The sequence below is a fragment of the Bison bison genome, unplaced genomic scaffold, assembly GCF_000754665.1.
Source record: "Bison bison bison isolate TAMUID 2011002044 unplaced genomic scaffold, Bison_UMD1.0 scf7180017864198, whole genome shotgun sequence".
Classification (NCBI taxonomy): Eukaryota; Metazoa; Chordata; class Mammalia; order Artiodactyla; family Bovidae; genus Bison; species Bison bison.
In genome coordinates this window covers 8,337,578-8,347,681 of record NW_011494770.1, presented here as the reverse complement: position 1 = coordinate 8,347,681, position 10,104 = coordinate 8,337,578, and the positions used below count along the sequence as shown (strand labels likewise).

At 37.6% G+C, this 10,104-nt stretch overlaps 1 protein-coding gene and 1 pseudogene across 1 annotated transcript in view; both read right to left on the bottom strand.

Annotated features, from left to right (window-relative positions):
- The window catches only part of LOC104991723 (trace amine-associated receptor 6-like), a 6,446-nt gene extending 1,476 nt beyond the window's left edge, over window positions 1-4,970 (bottom strand). The window contains exon 1 of the mRNA XM_010844308.1: window positions 4,891-4,970. Within this exon, the coding sequence (XP_010842610.1) occupies window positions 4,891-4,970 (80 nt within the window). The remainder of the gene's footprint in view (window positions 1-4,890) is intronic.
- Window positions 4,971-5,156: 186 nt separating this feature from the next.
- Window positions 5,157-6,185, bottom strand: LOC104991702 (annotated as a pseudogene).
- Window positions 6,186-10,104: the final 3,919 nt, after the last annotated feature.

The following is a 10,104-nucleotide window of genomic DNA, read 5'->3' as shown; positions in this document are numbered from 1 at the left end:
TGTCCTTCTTGATTTCCATGGACTTTCAATGCTTTTGGAGGAAATCATACATACAGTAGGATGCTTGAGGAAATTATCAGACATTAGTACTATTGTAAATCTTAAATAAGTTCAGTAACAGAATAAAATGCAAAAAATTTACATTGGACAAAGTCACTGGGAATGAATTTCAACTAACTAAAGCTTAGATCCTTGAATTTGATGAAACTCCCTTTTGGTCCTAAATATCTTTAAAAAATTTTTACCTTCAGAGTTCCTCTTTGCAACAGGCACTGATATGGGAAGTAATTATAAGATTACCTCCTGTTAGGTTTATCTGCCTTACCGCCTAAAGCATACAGCCCTTCCAGATATATAAATGCCATCAATAGGAAAATCCCTAGCTGGAATCCCTGTAGTGCAAGGTGTGAACTTAGAAGTTTATTTTCAGTAGTGAGTATTAAGAAAGCTATTGTACAAACAACTGTTTTAATTAGGTCATTATGTTTCTTGAACTCAAGATTTTTTTTCTTCTCACCCTTGGGACTTTTCCCCTATTTTTAGTCCTGCTGTGAGCACCTTATTGGATTTTTGTTACAGAGGTATCATAAGGTACAGGCACTGCGAGTCGACTTAGCCTTGCTCTCCCAATAAGGATTAATTTTTGCCTGTGCACTGGCTACTAACAAACAGAAAAGGTAGCATACAGCGTGAGCAACTTGACTTGGATGAATTACATTTCAGGAAAACATTAAAAAACACACCAGGGTATTTAGACATATCCACATTTCTGAACTACTACGACTGTCAGTGCTCTTAGAGAAAAGATGTGTTCTCTTCTCAAGACATCATCGGAAGTGGATCTGTAATGTCTCCTCATCCATGTAAGAAGTCCACCCATAAACCCTCCGAATGATTCACATTCGTTTGTGAATCCAAGTGATTTCTGTCCCTTGTGCTAAAAAATGTCAACTAAGGAATAATGAACAGAAAACGGAAACATAGCAATACATTTCTTGGTAATTTCCCACCCTTGGAATGTCGGGACAGAGCAGAGCAAAAGAAAGTATTATCCAGCCTTCTTCAAGCAGGATTCCAGACTCGATCATATGATACTTTTTTTTTCCCCTAGAATCATGGTTCTAAGTAAGGCAGATCCACTGATATATTTGGTTCAGACAGTAAAGAATCCATACGCAATGTGGGAGACCCGGGTTCAGTCCCAGGGTTGGGAAGATCCCCTGGAGAAGGAAATGGCTACCCACTCCAGTATTCTGGCCTGGAGAATTCCATGGACAGAGGAGCCACTGATTTTGAAGATATATCTGGACTGTAGGGCCACTGATTTTGAATATATATCTGGACTTGTTCTTTTGAATTGTGCCATAGAAATTATTATTAATTCATCTGGCCATCTGACTCCTAATCACACACACACACAAAATATTCTTAATGATCTCTTAGATTCTTCCTAATGTATTCTGAGAGTTTGATTTTGTAAAATAATCAACTACTTAAATTGACAAGGGTGTAGGCTAGGCTTTCTCATGGAGAAGGCAATGGCAACCCACTCCAGTACTCTTGCCTGGAAATACCACGGACGGAGGAGCCTGGTAGGCTGTAGTCCATGGGGTCGCAAAGAGTCGGACATGACTGAGTGACTTCACTTTCACTTTTCACCTTCATGCATTGGAGAAGGTAATGGCAACCCACTCCAGTTCTCTTGCCTGGAAAATCCCAGGGACAGCAGAGCCTGGTGGGCTGCCATCTATGGGATCGAACAGAGTTAGCCATGACTGAAGCGACTTAGCAGCAGCAGCAGGCTTTCTCAGCTTCAGCACTATTGACATTTGAGTTCTGGTAAGTTTTGATGTGGGATCTGTCCTGTACATCGAAGGCCATCTAGCAGCATCCCTGCTACTAGATGCCAGTAAAATCCCCTTAACTGTGAAAGCCAAAAATATTTCCAGACACTGAGAAGTGTCCTCTGAGGGGCAAATGTATCAGAGAGGAAATGAGTGAAATGAGCACAGTCGTGTCTGACTCTTGGCAACACCATGGACACCTCTGTCCATGCCAGGCTCCTCTGTCCATGGAATTCTCCAGGCCAGAATACTGCAGTGGATAGCCGTTTCCTTCTCAGGGGATCTTCCCAACCCTGGGATTGAACCCAGTTCTTCCTCATTGCAGATGGATTCTTTACTGTCTGAACCCAATATATCAGTGGATCTGCCTTACTTAGAACCATGAATCTAGGCAAAAAAGAAGTATCATATGATCACAAGTATTACAAGTAACACTTGTCATTTGGGGTACAGAAATAACTTTATCTCTCTCAATTATTTTAAATTTATTCAATAATTAATTCTTTAATCCAAGGCATATTTACTGAGTGCCAAGAGCTGGGTACAAAGAAATGAACAAAACAGACATGACCCCTTTCTTTATGACACTTTCAGTCTTAAAAGGAGGATAAACCTTCAACAAGTAAGCAGATAAATGGATGTATGAATAAAAATTGTGAGAAGTATTACAAAGGTGAAAGACAGTATTGTGTGAGAGAGTAGTGACCACCTAGACAGGCAGGTGGAGACAGTAAAGTTCCTACCAACAGAGTAAACCCAAAATGCTGCTGCAATATTATAGACTTTTAATGTAATATATGGGCTTCCTTGGTGGCTCAGTGGAAAAGAATCTGCCTGCTAATGCAGGAGATGTGGGTTCTATCTCTGGGATAGGAAGATCCCCTGGAGAAAGAATTGGCAACCCACTCCAGTGTTCTTGCCTGAGAAATCCCTTAGACAGAGGAGCCTGGTGGGCTATAGTGCATGCGGTTGTAAAAATGTCGGACACAACTTACAACTAAAAACAACAACAGCAAGTAGAATATATACTCAGAGAAAGAAAATAGGAAATGAGTGAAACTATAGTTGGAGATTTCAGACCTTTTTTTAGCATAGAGAAACTTAATGAGAAATATTACACCAAAAGTATAGAAAGAGGGAAAGAGGGAGAGAGGGAAGTCTGGCTGTGGTCAGAAGCAGGATGGGGTGGGAGACCTGAAGCTTCTTCTGTGTAAAACCTGGACAGACCCCTAGATCTCCATAAAGTGAGGAGCTAGATTCCTCCCAAAGTAAAGCGCACTTTTCTTTTATGAAATTATTGCAAAGTATATATGATTGTCCTTGCTGCTGTTGTGGCTTTTTGCGATGTCCTTGGTTGGCAGGGTTAACACTCAGAAATTATCTGGGGGTTCCTTGAATTTTTCACCATCTTTATTATTTCTGAACCCCATGTTTCTAAGAACCACCATCCTGATACATTAGTCTTTTTAATAGTAAAAGTGGTATTTTATAAAGTTACAGACACAGAAAACAACTTATAATACCAGGGTATAAGTGGTGGAGGGATAAACTGAGACTGACATACACACAATTTCTATATATAAAATGGACTTCCCAGATGGCTCCGTGGTAAAGAATCTGCCTGCCAATGTGACTGAACAACAAAACGGGCAGAGAGTATGTTACGCTTAAATTTTCTTCTCCTGCCTCGAAACATAAACTGCATTCCATCAGTAGCTTGCAAAACAAGATTATATAGGAAAATTACTATATTGAAACCACAGAAATCAAAATAAATTCATTACACTGTGTTAGAACTGAAAATTATGTATAAACTGATACTATGCAGGCTAGGGTGCCTTTAATTATCTGTAAAATCAGATAGAAATGGTATGTTCAGTCACTAAGTCGTGTCCAACCCTTTGTGACCCCATGGAGCCCGCCAGGGTCCTCTGTCCATGGTATTTCCTAGGCAAGAATACTGGAGTGGGTTGCCATCTCCTTCTCCAGAAACAGTATAATTAGGAATAATACACTATTTCTAGAAATGTTTACCAGTTCAAAGTATTTGTGTAATGGTAGTCAGAAATAATGTGCTAATAGGTAATGTTGATTTACATCAAGCTAGAAATTTTAAAAATATAGCAAGAATACTTTGATGTATATTCTCTCCTGCCCCAAAGATATCATAATCTGATTTTAAAGTCTTGATATCTAATTGACACACAGAACCCTCCAGTCTTAGTATCAAGAATAATTCTCTGAAATAATTGGCTTGATTTATCCACTGTTAATTGCAGAACTAATTCATTTCTTTTTTTTTTTTTTTGCCTTAGAACTGAGTTTGTGGGACATAAGAAAATGCCTTTCACAGCCTCTGTCTTGGCTTTATTCTATGCCCTTCACTTCAGTTTTCTTTCTTCTTTTGAGCACACTTTTAAGCTATGCTTTCAAGTGTATCCTCAAAATCCACAGTAAATTACTTTTAGAACACTGTACAACTAAATGAATATGGAATAAATTAATCCAAAAATAAAATAACATAATGAATGACAGTCTTAAAACCCTGCTTTAAACATCTGCTAACTGGCTCTAAACTCTAATATAATTTTATGAGCAGACTTAATAATAAGGAAGAAGCTCACTGAATAAATAAATGCTATGATGCAAATTATCTTTCCCATTGTGCACAACTGAGTTGATGTTATAGTTAACAGAGTGATCACTTGATTTGTATTCCCTGATCTGAAACCACAGTGTGGGAATCACAAATCTCAACACCTAACAGTGCAAACACACTGCTTTGCCCTCCCCGAGCAAGGAGGCGCCCCGTCACTAAGTGGTTGTATTTACATTTTAATAGAAAAACTATACAAAGGAAGAAACAGAAGATTTAGGCAGAGATTGAACTAATACAAGGTAATTGAAAGAAGGATTTATATTAACAAATGTATATTAGGTCCTTCACTTGTATTCTCCTAAATTTGGTCATGACTACTACAACGGAGAGGTTATTCTCCAGAGAAATACCATGAATTTCAGAAAGAGCCAAGCCACCCAAGATCACCTAAGATCACCCAAGTGTTCAACAGCAGAATGAAAATTGCCATCCAGGCATTTCTGGCTCCGAAGCTGTGCTGTCCCCATTACAAATAGGTTTTGATGTTATATTTACCAAAGAATTATGAACTTAAATTTAAGCATTTGGGTCAGGGTTGAACTACAGTTAAGTTATTTTACATAACAAAAATTGCACTTTTACAATCAACTTTTTCTCCTCATTATCTGTCTAATGTGAGTCTATTTTCAGTTTTCCCAAACTAAGACCAGAACCTACTCAGAAAACAAATGTATTGTTGAGGAATTCTCTCTCAAGACTGCCTGTGACAATGAGTTTGATGGCTTTTCGAAATCAAGGATAAAAGAAAGCATAAATCAAGGGGTTCATAGCTGAGTTATAATAAGCAATCCAAACCAGTATTTCATAAACATATGTGGGAGTGATGAAACCTAGGAAGGCATCAATGATGGAATCCAGGAAGTAAGGCAGCCAGGAGACCAGAAACGCTAGCACTGCCATGCCCAGTGTTCTCGCTGCCTTTCTCTCCCTCTTGGCCACTCTGTCTTGGTAGCTTTCTGAGCATCGCCCAGGCTTATTGCTCAGACTCTCAATTTTTCTAGCCTGTTGTTTAGCAATGAGGAAATTTTGGAGTAAAGAACTATCATCGCAAGGGTGGGGATGAAAAATAATAGAAAATTCACCAGTACCCAACTCTGATTCAGTGCAATTTGACAACCTCCCACACAGGTGAGAGCACTTACTAGATCCTCCAGTCCAGCTGCATTCACTCCTGTGCCAAGAAGGGAAAAAGTATAAATAATGGGAAAGAGCCAAGAGAAGACAATGCACATGCCAGAAACAGACACAGTGAACTTTGTTGGATAAACCAGGGGATCGGTGACGGCAATGTACCTGTCCAGAGAGATAAAGCACAAGTGGTAGATGGAAGCGTAACAGAATGAACCTTCAAAACAAGTGTGAAATTTACAGTAACTTTCCCCAGAGTACCAGCAGCTCTCCATGGACCTCACTGTGCTGAAGGGCGTCACAGTCACTCCCACCAAGAAGTCTGCACAGGCCAGGGAGGTGATCAAGAAATTGGCTGGAGAATGCAGCTGCTTGAAGTGCAGAATGGAAATCATTACCAAGAGGTTTCCAAATACAGTCCGCACAGCTCCAAAGATGAACACTGTGTACAGAATGAGGCGGGGACCTGGTGAGTAGGGGGTTTTCACACAGGATCCGTTCAGGTGCTCGTAGCAGAGCTGCACAGCTGCAGCAGAAGGAGACGCACTGCTCATGATTCTTTGATTTGATACTTGGAAACCTGTCACCCTCTGTGGCTCAGGATGTCACTCCAGTTTTCAAAGTCCTTAGAAAAAATAAATACATACAATATGTTAGTAATTGCCAGCATATTCTGTCTCCATTTCTTTGTAAGTGCCAATCTTTATTTTCTTTTTTAAAAATATATTTGTTTGCTGTGTTGCATCTTAGTTGCATCATGTGGGGTCTTTCGTTGCATGGCAGGGACTCTCTAGTTGCTGCTTGTGGACTCAGTACTTACAGTGTGTGGGTTTAGTTGCCCTGCAGCATGTGGGATCTTAATTCTCCCACCAGGGATCAAACCCGTATTGCCTGCATTGCAAGGCAGATTTTTAAACACTGGACCACTAGGGAAGTCCCCAAATCCTTACTTTCGTGTTTAGAAAGTGATTCATATCTTGTAAAATAATTCACTTACAAATGCATTAACAGTTAACTTAAATCATTAAATTATTTAAGTTAAAACAATGTATTCCTTTGCACTATCTGGTACTTCATGTCTGAGAAGTGCTGGTTTTCAAGAAGCTGTTATATGATGCTTGTTCAAGTGCTACATTTTATAGGACCCTTTTCCTAATTTATCAGAGCAATGATAATGCCCCAAACACTCTATCCCCTCAGGAAAGGAGCCAAATGATTCCAATACCCAAAACACTTAAGATTGTATCCCCATAGTGGAAGGTGTAGAAAGAAAGGAAATTTTAAATCATGATTGTGTTTATGCTAAAAATAATTTTATGCCCTACTAATTTTCTGATGACATTTGACCTTCTCATGAAATAGAAATGGAAATAGTCTCCTTAAAAACTTGCTCAAGATTTGAAAGCCATATTGTTTATTCTTACTAATTATGGTGACTCAATTTTCATTTTGTAAGGACCACTGGTTGTTGATTCCCGTTTGTCACTAGAAGTCTTTCAGAGAAGTTGTTAAGCTCTTACAGTTCTAGTTTGGGTGAAGAGATTAAATACAGAATTATATTAAAATCTAGACTGTTTCAGGTTTAGTTTTAATAATCCTGATTTGGAAAACTGAACGTGGAGAATCCAAAACGTTTCCTCATAGAAATACATGAAGGAAGAGTAAGTACATGGTAAAAGCAGTTCATGCAAAGGTTTTTATTTTGGAGAGGGAGGAATTTTGTTGTTTCTAAATGGGAACTGTTGGGGATATATTAAAGAAAATAATATGAAAAATGTATTTTGGGAATGTGAATATTCCTATATTATACTATGAATTTTACCATTGACAAATTCTCCTCTTAGAGCTCTAGAACAGAACTCAACTTAGACTTGAAAAAAATTTTTTCTGATGAGTGGCTTCTGGTCATTTTACAAAATCAGCTTTCTAAATCTGAGGTGTAGTTTATATTTGAAATTTTCACACTTTTAAAGTGAACAGGTTGTGGAATTATGGTAACTGTATCCACCCATGTAACCACCCCTGCAATCAAGGTAGAGAATAGACTGTTTCCAACACCTCAGTTCAGTGTCTGTGCAATATTCATCCATTTATTTGGTATATAAGGAATGCATTCCCAGTTATTTGCTAAGGAGTGATCTACTGTAGGAACATACCACAATTGTTTTATTCGTATATATTTTGATATTCATTTGGACTCTTGTTCACATTAGGGCTGTTATTAGGTGTTGCTAAGAACACTCATATATAATTGTCTGCATAGACATGTGTTTCATTTCTTTTGGGTAAATTGCTGGCCCTAATGGAAAATATATGTTTAACTGTACAAGAAAATACAAACTATCTTCTAAAGTAACTGTAGCATTTTATACTCCCACCAGCAATTTATGAGTGTTCTAAATGCTTCAAGTCTTCTTCAACACTTGCTATTTACATGTTTTTAAATTTAACCATTCTAGATGGTGTATAGTCACATCTCATGCTTTTAATCTAATGAATGGTGGTATTGAAAACCTGTTCATGTTATTATTGACCACTAATGTATCCACTTTTGGTGACATGTCCATTAAAAATTTTGCCCATTTTTTACTTGAGTTCTAAAATTTCTTATTATTGAGTTTACTGGGTACCAGTTCCTTTGGCATATATCTTCTGAATATTTGACTGAATATTTGACTTTAGTTTCCTGAATAGTTTCCTGAGAATGTCTTTTAAAGAATAAAAGGTTTTATTTTTAATGAAGTCCAACTTACTATTTTTCTAATGTCTAGTGTTTTGTTTTTTTTTCCCTTGCCTAAGAAAATTATCTAATGCAGTCACAACTATTTTCTTCTATGCTTCTTCTAGAATTTTTATAACTTTACTGCTAGTGTTTTATGACTCACATAATATTAATTTTAAATATGTTATGAGGAGGGGTCTGAGGTTTATTAGGAGAATGAGTAGTACTATAAGGATATTTAGTAATTCCAGCAGCGTTTCTTGAAATCACTATCTTTCTCCAGTGATCCATGTTTGTTCATATCAAAAATCAATCAATCATATGTGTGTGGATTTATTTCTAGATTCTCTTCTATTCTGTTGATCTCTATTTCTATATTTAGGTCAATACCCTTTTGTCTTGACTGAAACTTTACCTTAAGTCTTAAAGCCAAGTTGTGTAAACCTTTTACTTTTTTGTCTTTTCCAAAATTGTTTTGGCCATCTAATGTCTTTATTTTTTATAAAACTTAAAACTACCTTGTCAAAAAAGAAAAAAACAAAACAAAACCCAGCAGTGTTCATTGTTATAAAATTGAGTCTTTAAAACAATTATGAAGAGGGGCACTGGAATATTTGATCGGGACAGTAAATTTTCTCATTTCCCCATTTAATTACATCATGTATGGTTTTCTAACTCATTGGAAAAGATCCTGATGCTGGAAAAGATTGAGGGCAGGAGAAGAGGGGGTGATAGAGGATGATATAGTTGGATGGAATCACTGACTCCATGGATCATAGGTTTGAGCAAACTCCAGAAGATGGTGAAGGACAGGGAAGCCTGGTGTTCTGAGTCCATGGGGTTGCAAAGAGTTGGATGTGACTTAGTGACTGAACAACAACAACCACAATGATTTATGAATTTAGATGCTTTGAAAATAGCTGCAAAGCCTCTAAATTTTAAATTGCTATAGTTTCCTAACATTGAAGGATTGTACATCTTAATAATATTGAGCCTACCTAGCCAAATGCATATTTTGTCTTTCCATGGTTAAGAAGCTAAAAGAGGAAAAAAAACAAACTAAAAGTATTATTTTAGCAAAATTAAAAATAAAAACACGAAAGAAACAATAGAGAAACAAAATATAACGAGAAACAAGTATCAAGAGAATAGAATCAGGTCAAATACGGAAAAACATCAGAGGTCAAATATGGAAAGATAATCACTGTTGCAGAAATAGCACCACCTGTTCATGGCTATTCCCACATTTACAGAAATCCCAAAATTATATAAGTCCAGCCCTGAGTCCAAAATGGCTGATGTATATGACTCAGGGAGCTCTTCAGTTCCCTGACTTGACTCAAGGACCACAAAATCTTTTTCTAAGATACAAGCCTCTGCAAATGAGAATGAAGTTAACTGAGTTCAGAAAAAAAGACAGGGAATACAAGACGTTCATGGGACAGGAAATAAGAAACTTTTGAAAATGAAGGAAGAAAAATACCAATACAGTATACTAATGCATATATGTGGAATTTAGAAAGATGGTAATGACAACCCTGTATGCAAGACAGCAAAAGAGACACAGATGTATAGAACAGTCTTTTGGACTCTGTAGGAGAGGGAGGGGGGGATGATTTGGGAGAATGGCATTAAAACATTTATAATATCATATAAGAAACAAATCGCCAGTCCAGGTTCGATGCAGGATAAGGAAGCTTGGGGCTGGTGCCCTGGGATGACCCAGAGGGATGGTATGGGGAGGGAGGGGG